Source organism: Psittacula echo (genome assembly GCF_963264785.1).
Source record: "Psittacula echo genome assembly, chromosome: 9".
Classification (NCBI taxonomy): Eukaryota; Metazoa; Chordata; class Aves; order Psittaciformes; family Psittacidae; genus Psittacula; species Psittacula echo.
In genome coordinates, this window is record NC_137745.1 from 20,037,815 (window position 1) to 20,056,467 (window position 18,653).

General features: G+C 44.5%; 1 protein-coding gene across 8 annotated transcripts in view; it reads left to right on the plus strand.

Annotated features, from left to right (window-relative positions):
- The window catches only part of IP6K1 (inositol hexakisphosphate kinase 1), a 37,947-nt gene that overhangs the window by 16,239 nt on the left and 3,055 nt on the right, over positions 1-18,653 (plus strand). For 6 of the 8 annotated variants that reach the window (XM_080625934.1, XM_080625937.1, XM_080625936.1 and 3 more), the window contains 4 exons: positions 12,366-12,710; positions 14,995-15,205; positions 15,817-16,001; positions 18,164-18,339. In XM_080625934.1, coding sequence (XP_080482060.1) covers positions 12,488-12,710; positions 14,995-15,205; positions 15,817-16,001; positions 18,164-18,339 — 795 coding nt within the window. In that variant the 5' untranslated portion in view covers positions 12,366-12,487. Of the gene's footprint in view, positions 1-8,515; positions 8,587-12,365; positions 12,711-14,994; positions 15,206-15,816; positions 16,002-18,163; positions 18,340-18,653 lie in introns of those variants that run through there. The other 2 variants (XM_080625940.1, XM_080625941.1) reach the window with 2 other exon arrangements.

Sequence of the window (18,653 nt, forward strand, 5' to 3'; positions counted from 1 at the left end):
ACCTTTGCCTTTTTAATTTTATTGTATTTTACTGTATTCTATTTATTGTATTTTACTTGTATGGGAGAGATGTGGGAAATTCAGGTGTTTAAATTCAGTCTTGAATGATGGCTTTACTGAATTTTCTTAATGTTTTAAAATCTTTCAATATGTGTATTTGGTATTTAAAGAGAAATACTTCCACTGTTAGTGACTCTCAGCAGTCAAGAATGTATTAAGATAAACTTATTGCTGTTAGGGTGGTGAGGCACTGGAATGGGTTGCCCAGGGAGGTTGTGAATGCTCTATCCTTGGCGGTGTTCAAGGCCAGGCTGGATGAGGCCTTGGGTGGCATGGTTTAATGTGAGGTTTCCCTGCTCTTGGCAGGGGAGTTGGAACTGGATGATCTTAAGGTCCTTTCCAACCCTAACTATTCTATGATTCTATGATTTACAATGTTCTAGTGAAGTGTTGTAGCCTTTGCTCGTAAACACAGTTTTCTTTGAAAGGGCATACTTCCCCCCCCCGAAGATTGTCTACATGCAGTAGTGCTGGAAAGTTGCTGCTTCTTCAAGAGGCAGCCACAGCTTTAATACTTGCGTTTTGGAGGAGCGAATTGTATATGAAGTAGCCCAGACTGTTCTTTGAGTGTGCTGATCTCCAAGTGGCAGCATTATGACAAGCAGAAATTGAGCTTGCTGCATCTCTGAGGCAAAACCATGTCTTCCAGGAAAACCCTGCTTGATCAATGCTATGTGACAAGAGCTAGTTAAAACAAATGTTGAACATGAGGGAATGGGTGTCAGGCTAATGTCATGAAACATACCTTATGAATGAGTGAAATTCCTCTGAGAAGACCCTGCAATGTCACCAGCATTAAGGTACTGCAATGCACAGTGAATGGCGAAGTGTTCAGTCTCTAGCAGTTGAGGGGTATGTGCATAGAGGCAGCTTTTGGAGCTGTAGTGGCACAAGACCCCTTTCATGGTGAGGCAGGGGACAAATGACTAGTTCCAGCCTTTTATTGCAACGTACTTGGTGAGGCTTTCACCTTTCTGAGGCTGACAGCACATGGGGAGCTCTGGTATATTGATTGACAACTAGTCTGGGTAATACCAGTTGTGTGCGTTACTGCTGAAACCTATTTGATGATGGATCGCTTCATGGTAACTGTTGCAGTGATTTCTTCCATAAAGCCTTTCAGATGGATCTGCTTTTACTCCCAAAAAAGCTTGGTTGTGCAGAAGTGGCTAGCTTTCTGATGTGACTTTCTTACTAGCTTAACCAAGGTAAAGAGAGCCTTGAACATAGCTCAGGCAGCAAATTCTAAGACTTCTTTGTCGTTCATGAATCAGTGTTGGTTGTGCAATGTTGTCACTGTTCCTCCTGGCTTTGCTCCCCAGTACTGCTTGCACATGCTGCTGCTGTTTGTCGTGCCCTAGTTAATCACAGTAGGCTGTTTCTCACTCTCCCCTATATATTTTTAGTAGCATCTTTGTGTTGAAAAAAATGCTGGTAACAAATTAAAGATACGTTTTTGAGGAGATAGGGCATTTTAAATACTAATGGTGTGTTGTGGAAAATTAAAACATAAAGAATTAGATTAAAAAATGGTACAGAAGTGTTTTTGTATAAATATTCCATAGTCCTGTTGTGATATTTTGTCTGTGTTGAGTAAGAGTGCAGCTTCATAATTGCTTGAAGTTGAACCTTGCCTTTAGGCATAGATTCTCACTTTCCTCCCTTGTTTTGATGCTTGGGAGATTGTTAAACCTTATGGTCTGATTAGTTAGGCACCTGATGCAGCTGAAAACTAAAGGAGTTTTGTTTTATATGATGTTGTATTGGTTTCCTACCAGGTCAAGTACTTAATCTAGCTGCCTGCAAGAGTGTTGATGCTGGTGTGAAGATGTCAGGAGAGCAGTGAAAGAGTTGCACAATCCTTGTGCTGGGTGCAACAACTCGGGTTTCTCTATAGCCAGGGTGAGACTGTTCCCTGAGCACATGGTTGTGGGACAGTTGCAGAAGAAGCTGAATGAAATTGGCACTGTTCCTCTTCTGCCTGCCTTTCCTCTGATGATTCTCCTCTTTTACTTTCATTGGGTACTGGCACTAGACCAGTTTAGGAAGTTACATTGACAAAAACAACTTTTAAAGTTAGCTGAGTTAACTTTATTGCCATGCTGGTTTCTGAGCAGGATGAGGTGAGTGCCAGTGCTGACTCAAGGAGAGAGGATGTGTTTGAAGGGTGCTGACTTTGATCTATTTAAGCTGTTGTGGAACTGTACCCTGAGATGCACAGTAAGGAATGAAGGGTAAGATTCACCAGTACCAATTTTGTTGGTTTTCTGCATCCTCTTGGATTGATTTGACATCTACAAACCAAGGGTGCTGAACAGCTTAGAGGTTGCGATTCTTGCCTTCTAGTGTTTCCTAAAGCTGTTTCATTAACATGCCTCTTACACTGTTCTAGAAGTGAAGTCATACTGGTTATTTAATCTTTTGTGCTTTGTTTCAATGAGAAGACTCGTAGTTGTGTGTGTCTGATGTGGGCACCTATCACCAGGTGAAAGCAGAGAACTGAGAACCAAGTCCTTTCTGGTAGGTTGCCAGTCAGCCATCAAATGGGAAGTGTTTTCAGTTGATTTTGTTTCAAACAGTATTTGAGCTGGTAATTTGAGAAAACCTTCAGTCTCTTTCTCTCTGGGTCATGTTCAAATGGTTCAAATCCATGTTACTATCTTATCATTGCTTAGTGCTTATTTTGGTTTTCTATCTTCCTTTCTGTATTTCCATGTTAATGTAAAATTCACCTGCAGTTGACGAGTTGCCAGAACTGCAGATAGACTCCCCATCCCTTGAATGTCAGTGTCTTCGTGACGTTCCCCCCTTCATAGGTGGGAATCTGCATGTCATGTAGGCTTGAGGTTTTTTTAGTTGAAGATCACCAAGATAGTTAAGTTATGCAATTTCTAGGAGAGTTTTGTTCCAGGTCTTGGCCCAAAGCTGTTCATTCACATTTGTGGCTTTGTTAGTCATGGGTTTGTATTTATTTCAGTGTGCAGACTGCAAAAATGACATATAATTTAAGACAAGCAACAGCTCGAGGGAGCTCAGTAGCCATGCCTTGTTCATAAGATACACATCAGTGTGACCTCATTTTGTCTCATTAAAGAGACCCTCCACATGATTGCAGGCTGCAGCATAAAGTATCCTACGTGTTCAGTTCAGTAAGTAATCCTGTTCTACAGCAGCCATGAAAAAAGAGGTGAGCTGGGAATGCAAACGTTGGCTTTAGACACCAGGATAACCCATCAGCAATTCAGGCACCTTGTGCTGATACAACTGTTTGTACAGCTGCACAATAGATTGGGGATCTGACCTGGGTTGAGAAGTAATCCTTTAAAAAAACAAAACAAAGTGCTGGTTTATTTTTAACTGCGATCAGTTCCCTAACTTGAGTCATGGTGAGGTTGCAAACAGTTGTACCAGCAAAGAAGAGCTGAGTGGGAGAGTGCTGCTTATGCTGGTGTGGCTGTCAGAGAATTAGCTGTGTAACCATGGTCTGAAGAAATAACTGAAGGAGGAATTATAAACTGATTTGGCTCAATGAGTGCCAAAAGAAATCCAAGCATAATTTTTCCTCTTCTTTTTTAATTTTTATGTATTTATTTATTTATTTATTTATTTATTTATTTTAATTCAGAGGAAGGCATTTGGATGGACTTGGTTTCATTGTGGAGGATCACATTAAGATACAACCAAGACAAGCAGTTTCTCCACCTCAAAAGCTCCTCGATCTGCCCTTGTTTTACCAAGCTAGAGAGAACATGGTGGATGAATAAAGTCTCACATGCACTTATTTCTTGTGTAGACCAAGCTTTTGATGTCTTTTTTACTTTTCCCTTTGAGAGTGCTGTGGCCTAGCTGTTCACCTTGATCTTCTTCCTTAATCCAGTGGTTTTCAACATTCTGAAAGCATAAAAATTATAAAGTACAGGTAGATGAAACCATTTTTGCTCAACTTTTAATTTTGAGTAGATTTTATATTTTGTTTTTGTATTGTTTGTTCTCTTGTTTACCTTATCTTCTGAGATTGTTGGAGGGCAAAGAGCCAGAAAACACCACTTCTCTCTTCTTTGACAGCCCACTTGTATTCCACTTACAGACTGTGTGTGTGCTCTTGCTCTTGGGCTGGGGAGTTGACTGGTTTTCCTGTTACAGAATCCTGACTTTGGGTTCCCTACTTTGCTTTCTCTATGTGGCAGGTGTAAGATGCAGCACATCAATTGTTCCTTTCAGTTCCTGCCAACCACCCTCTCAAACCTGAAAATTGATTTTATTGTTGCACGCTAAAATTCCCTTTCCTGAGATTTTTGTGCTGTCACTGGAAATTTCTTCTAGTTCTTGTGCAAGCTGGGAGGATCTCATCCCATCTTTCATCAGCTTTGCAGTCCTCCGTACTGGCTAAGTGAGGCATTGTGGTTGAATGACGCAAGCCTAAGGTGCACAACCATTTCTGCTTGAGTCCTTGTGGAGGTGTGAGTTGGTGCTCAAGCTGCAGCTGCTTGCTCAAGTATATGGTGACAGCATCTTATGTATGATGACAGCATCTTTCCAGCTCGGGGGCTGGCAGTTAGTCTGTAGGTGATGAGGTCAAACTAGCTTCCTTGGCTCTGGCCTTGATGCCTCCAGGGACTTCTGGGGCATTTTTAACCAGAAGATGATGAGGTAAAAAGTTACCTAGGAGGTGCCAGTTGTTCTCTTTGTGCCCTGTTGTGGCCCAAACTTAAGACTGCCACTGACCTGAGCGTGGTGGATTCTATTCTGTTTGGTGAGCTGCCCCTGGCACTGAGCAGTCTTTTCCAGTGCCATCCATCTGGCTAAATTCTGTGCACGCTAGCATAAAATCCCACCTTCCTTTTCTGTGCCAGCAGTGACTTGCTGCATGGTGTGTTTGTCTTCTGGTTCAGCACAAGCATCAACAACTCTGACTCATTCTCTTAGTGTCAGTAATTAGCATGGTGCATTTACCTGCTCATCTGTCCCACCTTCTGATGCTGTTGAGGTTGTAGAATTTGGTACCCACAGCTGACATGAAAGTACAGTGTTTCTGAATGTACTTGTCCTCATGCTGAACTCAGCATAGTCGTTCCATCTTCTTCCTACTGAGGAGGCATTTGGGTGGAGTTACCATGATGGCCCAGTCCTTCAGGACTTCCTTGAGGATGTGTCTGACTTATTTAAGCCTCACTGTTGAGGAGAAGGCTAAGATCTATGACTGAAAAGCAGGTATGCTTTATTACCAGCATTAATGAAAGCTTTAAACATAGGATTTTTGAGGCAGGAGGTGAAATTGTTTCCTCTGCTTATTCAGTCTGTAAGTTGAGTTACAAATTCTTTCCAAGTTAGTCTTTGAGCCAAACCTCTTCAGTGGGATTGATGTGAATATTTTTCTTCCCCCCCCCGCCCTGGCTGTAAATGCAAGCACTACAGTTTGCTGGTGCTGAGCCTGTTGATGAGTTTTCTGGGCCCCTTCAGTAGTGTGAATTCAAGAAAGGTCTTTTCTTGGTGGGTTAGGTTGATTTCTCATGATTTGTGACTGTTGAAAATAAGTTCCTTTCTGTCTCTGTTGGATCCGAGAGCTGTGCTGACCAGCAACTTTTGTGTTGGAATAGTTTAAAAATAACCTGTATCTAATGAAGACCTTCTTTCCCTCTTTTTAAATGAAATGAAGCCAGAAATTAGCTCACAGAAAGCTGAGCAATTGATTTTTCCCTAAGCTCTTCTCTAGAAAGCATGTGTCGTATTCTTATCTCTCCAATGAAATACAGAGCTGATATTGGATGATCCTGCTCTCTTAGGCACAAGCTTGGAGGAAAATCTTCTGGGCTGGTAGTGATAAAGCAATCTTTTGTTAATGTACATGTTCAATCAGGTCTTGCTGCTATGGGAACTCTGGGGCTTGAACTGAAGTCAGTGCTTCTGAACAGCAAAGGAAGGTGCCCTTACTACCAAGGCAGGGTGTATTTGTGGAGAGGTGCAGCAGGATGTAGCAGCTCTGGAGAGGAAGGAGTGGTGATGGCTGGACCTGCCTCCAGCCTCCCCTTTGCAGTGACACTGAGAGCGGTGACAAGGGCTGGCAGGTCTCCAGGCAGCCTGTGCCCTCCTGCCAATGCATTGCATTTCTTCAGTGAAGAAGGGGAAGCCTGGAGGAAAGAGCAGCAGGAGAACTAAATCAGGTTGTATCAATCCTGTTATGTGCAGTCTTCTCCTGCTCACCAGCTTGATGTTATTGCAGTAGAGCTAGCTTTTCTAGCATCAGACCAAACAGGAATACAAGCTGGAAGTGGCCATTTGTGCTATTTGATCACGGCTTTGGTTTACCCTCACTTGTAGACAGCTGCATGACAGATGTTCACAGAGCATTGCAGAGCACCAGCTCCATATGTTGCTAGATGTGACAGGCGTTCCCTTGTCGAGCACTAAGGCTTGGCTTAAAAAAACCCAGCTACCTCTATGCCAGTGTGAGAAAACGAGTGCTGTCTGTGCTTTGGGTCTAGATGCCTAACAAGGACTTGAAGTACCTCATCACTCCTTGAAAGCGTGCCATGCTTTGCGAGTAGGTGACAGCAGAAGGACCTTTGCAATTCCTGCTAATCTGGCTTCTAAGAAAAATGCCTTCTTTAACCCCAGATCCAGGCACTGGTTTTTAACGAGTGGTTTAGGCATTCCAGCCATAGTTAAAAGTACGTAGCTCAGCCTCTCTTTCTTCAGAAAGAGCTGAAAAGACTTAGCTTCCGCTCCTTTCTTAGGAAGAGGAGAACATTCTTGGTCTCACAGGCTACTGCCAGAAGTGCCAAAGCTTTGTGATTTAGTGTGATAGAAGTATGGCATAGATAGCCTGCTGTGGTTTAACCCCAGCTGGCAACTCAGCCCCAAGCTGCCACTTGCACATTCCCCCAGTGGGATGGGGTGAGAATCAGAAGGTGAGAAAACTTGGGGGTAAAGGCAGTTTAATCAGGAAAGCAAAAGCCACATGTGCAAGTAAAGCAAAATAAGGAATTCAGCTGTTCAGCCATCTCCAAAGAAAGCAGGGCTCCATTATGCCTAAGAGTGACTTGGGAAGACAAGTGCCATCACTCCCAGTGTCCCCCACTTCTTCCTTCCCCCCCCCCCCAGTTTTGTATGCTGAGCATGATGTCCTATGCTGTGGAATATCCCTTGGGTCAGTTGGGGTCAGCTGTGTCTCCTCCCGACTCCTTATGCACCCGCAGCCTCCTTGCTGGTGGGGTGAGGAGCAGAAAAGGCTTTGATACTCTGTAAGCACTGCTCAGCAGTAACCAAAACATCCCTGAATTATGAACACTGTTTCCAGCACAAATCCAAAACAGATCCCATCCAAGCTGCTAGAAAAAAATTAGCTCAAGTCATAGCAAAAACCAGCACACAGTCTTCCTTCAGATCTCTAGGAGATAGGGTATGCATAAGGACTTCTATTACAATTTTATTTTCCATGGGGTTCTTTCTGTAGGTACGATAAAGCTCTGTTTCAAAGTAGATTAGGCTCTTTCCTTGTATACAGTTCAGCAGTCAGTGCATTTGTGCTCTGTTGTTGAGGCAGGAAGTGTGTTGGTGAAGGAAGTGTGCTGCTGCTGTTCAGCTCACTGCACACAGCGGAGTGTACCTATGGCTGTTGTTCTGTCTGTGGCCCTGCTTACTGCAGTTCCTCCACCAGCCTTACTGTTGGCATTCTCTTCCTCAGCTGGCATTCTTCAGTGGCTTTTCCTAGGACTTCTCTTTCACTTTTGATGCATGTGTGCAGGTTGTATTCTATCTCGGCTTGATCCGAAGAGCCATACTTGTCTTGGTGAGGGCACTGTATCCGAAAAGGGCTGTATTTGATAATAGTTCAAACACTGGACAAGATGGAGGGAAAGGCTCAGGATTCGAAGGTGTGTGCTCAAGTAGGCTGGGAAGGTTTGCAGTTTCCTGCGTACCACGCTGACCAAATGTTTCTAGTTATATCCTGAATGTTGCTGCAGGTTCTTGGAGAGTTTGTTCTCTGCCCAAGGATCCAGGGTCTCCAAGGGTCATCTCCATTCTCTGCTGACTAGACAGACATGTCTCAGGCCTGTGAATCAGCTTTTGTGTTGGGAAGCTGATCTCACAGCACAGTGGGAGATGCTTTATTTTCTTAGACTGAATTTTCCTCTGTAGAAGTTGTTACCCAGTCCAATGTAACTAGAAAATACCAAGCTTTTCAGCATGGATGTAGCTGCTGCTTCTCTTTGCTAACACATCTAGCTCACAAGAAGCAGTTACCCATTGGCCAAATGCTGTAGTCCTCTTGCTTGGTATATACTGGTATCCTGTATTCTTGTTCTTTGCTCCTGGCTGCTTTGAGGTTGTTAAGGGAAAGTCTAACTTCTGTCAGCGTGACATTGAAGTCAGTATTTATTCTTTGCCTGTGGCCCAGCTCCAGAATCATCAGTGGCCATCTGCCTTGGTCTTCAGCACTGCAGGTCCTGAGGGCTGGCTACATCCTAGGAGCCATAGCAAGGCGATGCTGGAAAGATGGACGTGTAAGCTGCTTACGACAAAGGTGTGAGTCAACAGTGCTTAATGCAGTCAGCTTTCTTGCTGTGCAACTGTCACGATTTTAAATGTTCTATTTATTTTGGAAAATAGATTTACTAGGAAGTCATGATGCATTGACACTGTACAAGACTGCTTATATAGAGTGGGGACATCAGTGTCGTGGTATGGTCTGCAGTAATTCTCACACCCATTGCAGTGCAGCTCACTGTCCCCACTTCTCAAGTGTGTGGTAACCTCTGAGGCTAGTTACCCTGTCACCTGAAGTTACACCATTGAAGAGGACATCTCTGTTCCTTAGTTCTGGCGATGGTCTGGTAAGACATGGGAAGTCTTCACCTGAGGTTCAGTAATGTTTAAGAGTGCTCTGGGTATTCAAGAGCACAGCACCGTTTGTTTCTGTGGAAGAGCATATTCCATCCTTAAGGGTAACGTTGGTAATGGTGACAGGGTTTATCCCACTTGATAGCTTGGAAGAGCAGAGTTTGTGTCTTCCTGACTTCTGTTTGAAAGTATTTTGTGCTCTTTATGCCCATTCTGCTAAAAAGTGTTTGAACAGTGAAGTATGCAGTTCAAATTTGGAGCAGATACACTAACAGACAGGCATCCAGACTTGAATATATATTAATAACCCCTCTTCCAGTACAAGAGTTTTTTACTGGTGAAGATAATGGAGCACAGGATGTGGTATGTCCTTCTGTAGTCACTGATAACTCTGCTCCTAAACTTCACCCCCACATCCTGCAAGTCTGCCTTTTTGGGTGATCTGTCTTGCTAACTATAGATGAGTCTGTTGGAAGGAAGGATTCTAAACTGTCCTTAATGTTTTACTGCTGTTTGAGCTATAGCAGTGATGTTGGAGGATCTGCTTCCATAAATTGGTCTCCCTCAAGCTGTTGTGTGAATTGTTCACTGCATTTTACAGTATGATTGGAAGAACTCTGAATTTTGTAAGCCAGCTAAAATAGTTGAACCCATGCCTTTGTTTAACAGAGGAAGGATGAGTAATATTTAGGCCTTCAAATAATTTCTGCTTTAAATCTGTTTGAGACTCTTGGGATTATTCTGTATTTGTAGATAGTGTCCATGTTTAGTAATAACCTTTTACTTTGAGTTGGTCTGATGGAAAACACTAAGCTGTATCTGAGCTATAAAGTGTCTGTTTCTCAAGCCCTGTAGATAGCTTCCATTTTAAAAATGTCTCTGAAATGCTACTTGTGCAGAAGTATTTTCTTATGCCTGCTTGTATGTGGGAAAATACTGGCTGTATCACTGTTTTCTTTAGAACGCGTGGATGACTATGTAGAGTAGTCATAACTGGGTTTAGACTTTCCCCACCTGGTGCCTGGCTCCTTCTTTTGTGTCACAGCCACAGAATGCGTTGTTTTGTGGCTGTGACTCCCTCCCAGCTGTGCCTGCACATCCAAAACTTGTCATGTTGGGTTTTCTTGGGGGCTGTGGGCAACTTGGCAGTGAGCCCCGGGCACTTCTTAGGGGCTGCAGCCTGCTTTCACTGCCACTGTCCCAGAAGCCATCTCACAGGTACCTCTAGGCTATGCAGTGGAGAAGGCTTAAGGGACTCTGCAGAGTGAGTGGCTGCTGTCCTCAGAATAATTCAGGTGGTGTGTGCTTGGGTTTTGCCCACCTTTAGGAAAAAAGGCTACTGGAAGTAGGCAAAGGGTTCATACCTCTTGCTCTGATGGCCAACATCTGCTTGTAGCCCATAGCTGAGGTGCTGCTGTGAGAACACACTGGGACGGGGGGGTGTCTGCCTGGGTGCTTGTGATCGCCATCTTAGTGAAGGTGTCTGAAGCTAATGAATCTGCTTGGATAATCCCCCCTTCTCTGAAGCATGGATAATAGTACTTCTTTCTGTCACTGGTCAAACTGGGGCCTTGAGATTTTGTGATTGGCTTTTGGTGAAAACTGGGACTAGTACCAGACTTGAGCATCGTAGTATGTCTTGAGTATGGCAACCCCTGGTATTGCACAGATGAATCTTCTCTTATCCCATGCAGTTTAAACTCTGTTACAGAAATACAAGAAGTTAAACCTGTCCCCTGTATTGTTTGCAGTAACTGAAAACTCTGCTTTAGTCACTGGCAAAATAAAAAAAGTTGAATCCAAGACAAAGCCGTGACAGGCAGGGGAGATGTAAATCTGTAAAACATTCCTCTGAAATCTGAAGTGCTGATCTGTTGCAGATGCTGGCACCTTGCTTGTTCTCAGATATTGACTAACATTAAACCAAATGAAACCATATATGATGTAAGCAAGCCTTTGCTGCTGAAATTCCTTGTTGTTGATAAAGCAGATAAGAGGGAGGAGAGAAATCCACAGCATGTTTTTGTCTTTGTGATACAGCTTAGGCTTCGAGTTGATTTTAGGAGACAGAGGCTTTGCAGGATACCTTGAAGAAACCGATACGAGTTGCTACAGAGAGGGACCATCTGTGGTGTTGGTGTTTTTGTTTCCCTCCTCACCCCCACTCCCTCTCCTCACTGTAAAAGCCAGCTAAATATTCCCATTATTCCCTTTTCACTGAGTCTATTTGTGTGGTCATGTAACCGCAAAAGGAAATGTTTTCCATCAGCTCGGTGAGATGATTCAACTCATGCTGTTCCAAAACCCAGTGCGAGGAAGCAAGCGGGGACATGCAGTCAGGGTGAGAGAAGCGTTGTCCTGTTGCAGGGATTTTGGGGTTAGATTGGGTTAAACATGCTGGGAGGTGTCGCTGCTACTTTTGAATCTCTTGAGCTGTATCTCCTGCTTGATTGAATTGAAGGGAGGGGGAAGAGCCTGTCTTCATGCAGAGCTTCCCCCAGCCTGGCAGTGCTGTGTAGCTGTGGAGACATCCTGTGGCCGTATGAGGAACAGCCTGAACCCTTGTCCAGGCCTCCAGGATCCCTCTAGTTACTGCCCTTACTTGTGGCTGTGCCAAGAAACTGGAAATTTGATGAATTCACAGAAACTGTAGTCACCATATGGTTCTTGTACCAAAGACTGGATAACTCATCATTGTGAGGAAATCCCTTGGAGTTTTCCCCAGCAGCCTGAGGAGCAGCTACGATCTAAGCTGGAAAGGGAAAGTCAGCAGGAGAGAATTTGAATGGCTTTACTTTTCCGTCATCCCATGGCTGCGTCAGGCAGTCTGCAAGTATTAAAAAAGCATCTGTCTTCTCCAGAGCACTTATAATCTCAATTGGATTTAGTGATCACTCTTGCCTGCCTCTGGAGATCAGGGACCTGTTGTGCATATAGGTGCTGTGAATATCTGGAAATAGTTGTTGTCCTGAAGGGCTTAGAGTAATAAAGGAGAGAATCAATATTTAGTTTTTCAGATGTTAAAAATGTAGAGGCACAAGGAGTGAAATTCAGAGTCTTGAAGTCTTTATTTTGCTTGTGACAGTCTCTGTTACAGGCAGATGTGAGCTTGGTTTTAGTTGTGCTGTAGCTCATGGTTTGTACCCCATTATCATCTTGCCTTACTGATAAGATTAACTAGAGGAAAGAAATAGTATTTTTCTACAGATGGAAGGCTCAGAATACTCATATCTCCTCCTATCAACACTATTGGAGAAGCTGTAGATGAGACTGCCTCCAAATGAGTGTGTGCTTACCTATAGGATGAAAGTGGTGGTGAAGAGCATGCTGGAACAAGTGTAATGTAAACAGAGAACAGATGAAGAATAGTTATGGATATAAATAAATACAAAAGCCTTTTCTGAACCAACAGGGAGTGAATGCAAGTGGCCCTGTGTTCACAGGAATCTCCTTTGCTTTTTCAGGTCATTGTAAGGGAGCAGATCACCAGGATTTCCTCCCTGTGCCTGCCTGACCACTGCTGAGCCACCCTCCCAGCCCGTGTGGCTCTCCCCATGCTCCAAGAGTGCAATTGGTGCCCAACGCAATGTGTGTTTGTCAAACCATGGAAGTGGGCAAGTATGGCAAGAATGCCACTCGGTCCGGAGACCGGGGAGTCCTGCTGGAGCCTTTCATTCACCAGGTTGGTGGCCACAGCAGCATGATGCGCTATGACGACCACACTGTCTGCAAGCCCCTCATTACCAGAGAACAGCGCTTCTACGAATCTCTGCCCCCAGAAATGAAGGAGTTCACACCTGAGTACAAAGGTGAGGCCTGTTGTGTTTCCAGAATGCAGTTACATGTGTCAGGAACCTGCCCTCATTTTCCTGCAGCTGCTTATGTCTTGCTGTCATTTGGTGTCACTTTATTTGTTGGTTTTAATTCTCTTTTCAGGCTAGCAATTTTGTAGGAGCACATGGACAGGAAAATGTCTTTTTCTATAGGCATGCAGAGATCAGCGTGCTTCTCTTTCTAGACTGTGTGCAGTGTGACAGTTGTAGTCTGACACTTAAGGTTATGGTGTGTAACTGAAGTAATTTTACTACCAAGTTTTTATCAGTTACAGCTTTGACCTTGAGCAAATGAAGTTAGATCAGGTACCGAGCATTGGCACATTCCAGTCCCATAATTTACTGCTTCCTCATCCCATCTCTTTTATGGACATGTATCAGAAAGCTGCTGAAGCAGGAAGGATTGCTTTCCGAGTGCTGAGGTGAAGCCTTGTCCTCAGTCACTTTGAGGGAATGGAATTTTCCAGTGTCTGTATCACTGTAGGAGACTGGGAGCTCATCTGTGTCTTTCAGATGGTGATGCTGGCAGGCAGCCTTGTGGGGGGGGGACACGACTTAGTGTTCCTATTGCCTCTGCTTCTTTGTCACCATGTGGTGCTGGGGCAGACTGTGCTTTGCTGGGACCACCACCTGTTCAGGTCTTGCCATTTGATCTGATTGCAGCCTGAGGGTCTCAAAGCAGTGTCAGGTTACTTACCTGTGTCTGTGTGCAGGTCATGAATGAAGGCCTCCAACAGATGGGTCCTCTTGTACCCTCAAACCATTTTGGGGCCATACGGTGCTTTAGTGACCCATTGGAGACCTCAGCTGAAGCCTGTGTAATGACTAAAATCAATATGATGGCAGGATTTTCTTGGGAGGTACATTTAAAACTGATGAAGCTGATAGTCCAGATGGAGATCTGTCTTCTTGAAGTCAGATACTTCCTGATAGCCTAAAGACATAGGACATGCACCTCCACCCCAGCATGGGACTTCATCTGATAGTCCCAGAAGTCGATCCTACTGATCTGGAGGAGAGGAAAATTGGGGATGATACTTCCTGTCTGAGCGCTCAGATCTTACTGTAAGATTGCCCTGTCATGGAGATGTCCATATCCAGGCAGCCAGAGCACTCAGAGTGGCATATATGTAGTGACATGCTGGAGTCCCAAACTGCTCTGAAGTTGTGTTGAGCCACCTGAACCTTCTCAGCATTGTCATGTGCAGATAAGGGAAAAAGAAGGGCAGTAACATGACGGCCTGCATCATCCAAATAGTGCAAGTCTTTGTGATGAATTATTTGAATCAGTCACTAGTGTCTGATACTTCTGGCAGCTTTCAGGGCTTCACAAGCTAGTGAAGGATTTTTTCATTGCAAGTTAGGAGATGGGCTGGTAGCCTCATTTTCAGGGCTTGGGGATGGTCCTGAAGGTGAAGATGTCAGCCGTAACTAGTGTGCCAGCTGTCTTGCTCTCTGACTGGCCAGGTAGATAAATTCAGAGTCTGTGCTGTTAAAGGCTGATACCTTCCCTTGGACCGTGGTGCTTTCCAGGAGCCTTCAGAAGGTAAAACTGCACAGGACACAAGTGGTCCTGCTTGCCTGCACCTAGCTGAGGTGGTTTTACTTCAAGACCCTCCTGTTTTTATTGCTAGGAAGCCCTAGGACACTGTAGGTCCCTTTTCTATGAGACTGGCTGACTTGTGATAACAGAGGGAAGTCTCATCAGCCTCAGAGCTCTGTACTTCACAGTTTAGATACTAGAGAGCTTCTTTAGCAGAGAAAGATAAAACAAGGACATTGCTCCTCAGCCAGTGATGTCCTTACCAACAGCAGGAGTGCTTCTAGGCATAGATACTTGCTCCAATGAACTATATATATTTTGTATGCTTTGCCCTCCTCAACATTTTGGTGGGCTGTGCTTGACTTTCTCCAGTTCGATGACATTTGCTGCAAGACTGAAGGGAAGGAAATAATCACACCCCTCAGTCTACCAGCTGCGCTTTTGTCCTTCATTTCCTGTGGTAGCAGAGCTTCCCCTGCTGCTACTGACTGACTGCTTGGGTAGCAGCTCAGAGCACTATTTTGGGGATTTCTCCTCTATGCTGTGCTTCACAACATTTGGGTTCTTGTAGTCTTAAAACCTCCTTTACATTGCTCTGGATTTGCTTTGCTGCTCTGTGAGCTACATTTTCCTCTCTTCTGTTGAACATTTGGGTGGTAGTGGTTGTGTATTCCTTGCCCAAAGAAACAGAACTGACATGCCACTTGTCTTTGGCAGGTGTGGTATCTGTCTGTTTTGAAGGAGACAGCGACGGTTACATTAACCTGGTGGCCTATCCCTATGTGGAGAATGAGGCTGTGGAGCAGGACGACATGCCAGAGAGGGACCAGCCACGACGCAAGCACTCGCGTCGGAGTCTTCACAGATCAAGCAGTGGCACTGAGCACAAGGAGGAGAGGCCTGGCCTGGCCAGTGACAGCACTGAAAGGTAAAACTTGGAGGGTCCAGTGACAACATGATGAGTAGAAAATCTCTCTTCCCCTTTCAGCTCTGGTGCTTCTTTTGTTGCAGGTGTTTTTCACTTGCATAGAGTGCTCATGCTGTCTTGCACTTGCTCGCTTGGCACACTGGGGCACTGTAAACTGTGTCAAGAGTTCTGCTGGGCTCAGGATGAACTCATCCATGTGAAATGCTTCTGACAGGATAACCTTTGTCAGTTTATTGGATGAGGAACCAAAGTATGTGGATCAGGTTCAAACACTCTTTAGTCCACTTTGTTATTAACACAGAGGTTTCTTCCAGGGGTGCTTTGAATATGGGTCTCTGCCGTCACACCAGCCAGAGCTCCCTGAGAAACAAATGTTCCTGTTACTCTATCCATTACAATAAAACCTAGCAGAGATGTTAGACCAGATCCTTGAGCATGAGTCCACAGCTCAGGGTATTAGTGAAGACTGCTGTTAAGAAGATTTGAACTGTGAAGCATGTGGTTGGAGAAGGAATACGAGATAATTGTGTGCAAGGGGAGGATGTGACACTTGCAGGTGTCTGGAGAATGTGTGGATTCTAAGAGGAAAGTGTGTTCTGTCTTCATACCAGCAGCATCCAGGAAACAAAGAGTCCCAGGGTGGATCTGCACATCCATTCAGATGTTCCATTTCAGATGTTGGATGGGAACAGTGGTCTGAGCTCTGAAAAGATCAGCTATAACCCCTGGAGCCTACGCTGTCATAAGCAGCAGCTGAGTCGCATGCGGTCGGAGTCCAAGGACCGAAAACTCTACAGTATCCTTTGGGAAGCAGAAATAAGTGTGTTGGGTTGCTGTTGCTGCCTCGGCCTTACATGTTTGTGCCTGAGGCAGCCAGGCCTGCATTTCTGTTGGGTTTCCTATCCTTCACACCAGCAAAGGTGTTACTAGTTTCTTTTTACTGTTTCTTTTCTGCTTCCCATTCAGTGGCACATGTCTGACACTGATGCTCAGAGATGCTATGTTTCTGACTAGATCCCACATTTTCTTTCTTCTCTGATCCTTCTCTTTGTTGGCTTGTGTTTTGAACTGTAGTTTTTCATGTTGGCAGCAGAGGCAGGTCTGTGCTGTTCAGTAATCCCTTAGGAGGGAACTATGTCCTTGTGACCTTTTTTGAGTCTCTTCCAGTTGAACTGTGTCCTTCTGGAGACAGTGACCGGAACTGCACACAATACAGAAAGTGCATTTGAGCCAGAGACTTCCACTGTTGTTTAATGCAGTTGTGTCTCTTTCCCCCTCATTATTCCTAACACAGTCTTGTTCCAAATACGATTTCATTACCTCAGGATCCCATTCCTGACTGGTAATAATTGTCTCAAAAACACTGCTTTATGCATGAATATTTTTCTCCATATGTTTATCATCTTGCATGTAAACTTTAGTGGATTTTGTGTGCCCATTTAATGTCCAAGTCAGTCTCATAAGATCCTTGTGGAGTTTTGCACAGCTGTTCCTCATTTTTGCAGCCTTGAGTAACTAGTACTTAGAGCAGATTTCTCATCTCACTTTTGTGGATTGCTTGTGGAACAGAGTAGATCTCCACACAAAGACCCTGCTGGCAACTTTGGCTCTAACACCAGTCAGGCTAGTTTATAGTTCCCCAGATCAGTGTAGCTTAGTGCTGTGGTAGCCCCACTGTCTCCTGGTATTAAGGCAGAGTTAAATGAGTTACACATCTCTATTTTCTGTTTGCCATACAGTATCTTCTCTTGGCATTTCAGTTTGAGGATTCTATGAGCTCAGAAAGAAGAGTTCTGTCTTGGGAATCCCCATAGCTTTCTCCCAGTAAATAAAGCAGCAAAATACTAATTTTATTTCTCTTTTAGGGGTCTCTTCACACCCCTGTCCCACCCGTCCCCCCTGTAGTTCCGTTTGTACTTTGTGTTTAACCTCTTTGGGCAGTCTGGCTGGTTTGCTCATGGTTGAAAATGGATTTGTTATGTTCTGTGCCTTTGCAAATGAGTCCTTGTGCTTTTTGTCTTGAACTTGTCATCTTGTGGATTTTTTTTTTGTTTGTTTGTTTCTGTTTCACCTGCTGGAGCTTGATTCCGTTTCCCTCACATAGGAACAAACTTACTTTTAATAGCTGTATTCTTCACTTTTTAACTGTGTGGGCTTCCTTTTTCCTATTCTCAAGTGTGTACTTTGAGCCTCCAGCTTTTATTTTTAAATAGCCTGCATCACTTGCAGAAAAGTAATTCCCTTCGGCTGTCCCTTTTAATCACAATTCCTTATTCTTATGAAGTTCCTTTTTCAAAATCAAGCATAGCCGATGATAGATTTTTCTGAGTGTTAAACTTCCTTGCAGGTTTAATCTGGCTGTGCTCTGGTTGCCATTTCAGCATAACACGTTGAACTGTGCCCTGCCAGAGCTACTTCGGGCAAACCTCAGGGTTGTTTTTCTTCCCTTTGGCACAAGCTAGTGCACTGATTGTCTCAGGCTTGTTCTCAGTGCTGTGCCCTCATTGTGTGTGCTGGTAATTAAAGGCTCCTGTTACTGTTCCATTTCCTGTCTTTGTAGCCTCCTCAGTTCCCCCCATGTGTGTTGGGCAGTGTTGCTGTTCTGGGCAGGCCAAGAGCAACAGTACTGTGCTATTACTTGGGCCTTGAGTTTTCAGTCCGTGGGGATTGTATTGTTTATCCATATGGTTAAATTGCTAATTTCAGTAGAGTTTAAGCTCTCCCTTAATATATCAGCAGCTCTTCTTGCCATACCCTGTCTTTTCTGACATTAGAGTTTTGCTCATTGGTTCCTCCTGCTGAGTTTCCGGTACCCTGCATGTGATCTTCTTGCTGTTTGGGTTTTGTCCTTTTCTTCACCTCCCGGTTTGTGCTGTCTGTTTGTTGTCTGTCCTTGTCTGTGATGTCCCCAGGGAGTGGTGTCTCTGGCAAGTGAGTTCTCCTTGACACATCTCCCAGAGTTCCTTTTGTTGGAGAACGTGGTGCATCACTTCAGGCTTCCCTGTGTACTTGATCTGAAGATGGGGACCAGACAGCACGGAGATGATGCATCTGAGGAGAAGGCTGCTCGACAGATGAAAAAGTGTGAACAGAGCACTTCTGCCACCTTGGGCGTGCGTGTGTGTGGGATGCAGGTAGGGATCCCCAAGGCTGCAGGTGCTGCATGTTTCTTTTTGCAGCCCCGTTAGACCTTCCAGTTAGTGTTTTCTGCTGAGCACTGAGTTAGTCTCCCACTTCAGGTAAGTACACCAGTGTTCATGCGACATGCTTTTTGTCTTTGTTTCTAAGCCTAGAACAAAGGGACCTACTTCTCCTGAGATGGCCTGGTTTAGCCAAAGCTGTTTTGTTCACAGACAGGGTGTTTTCTAATGAAATTATTTTTGTGGCATATTGTTCAGCTAGAATCATGGTGCCTGGGGAGGGATGTGTCCCTCCATCCCAGCAGCTG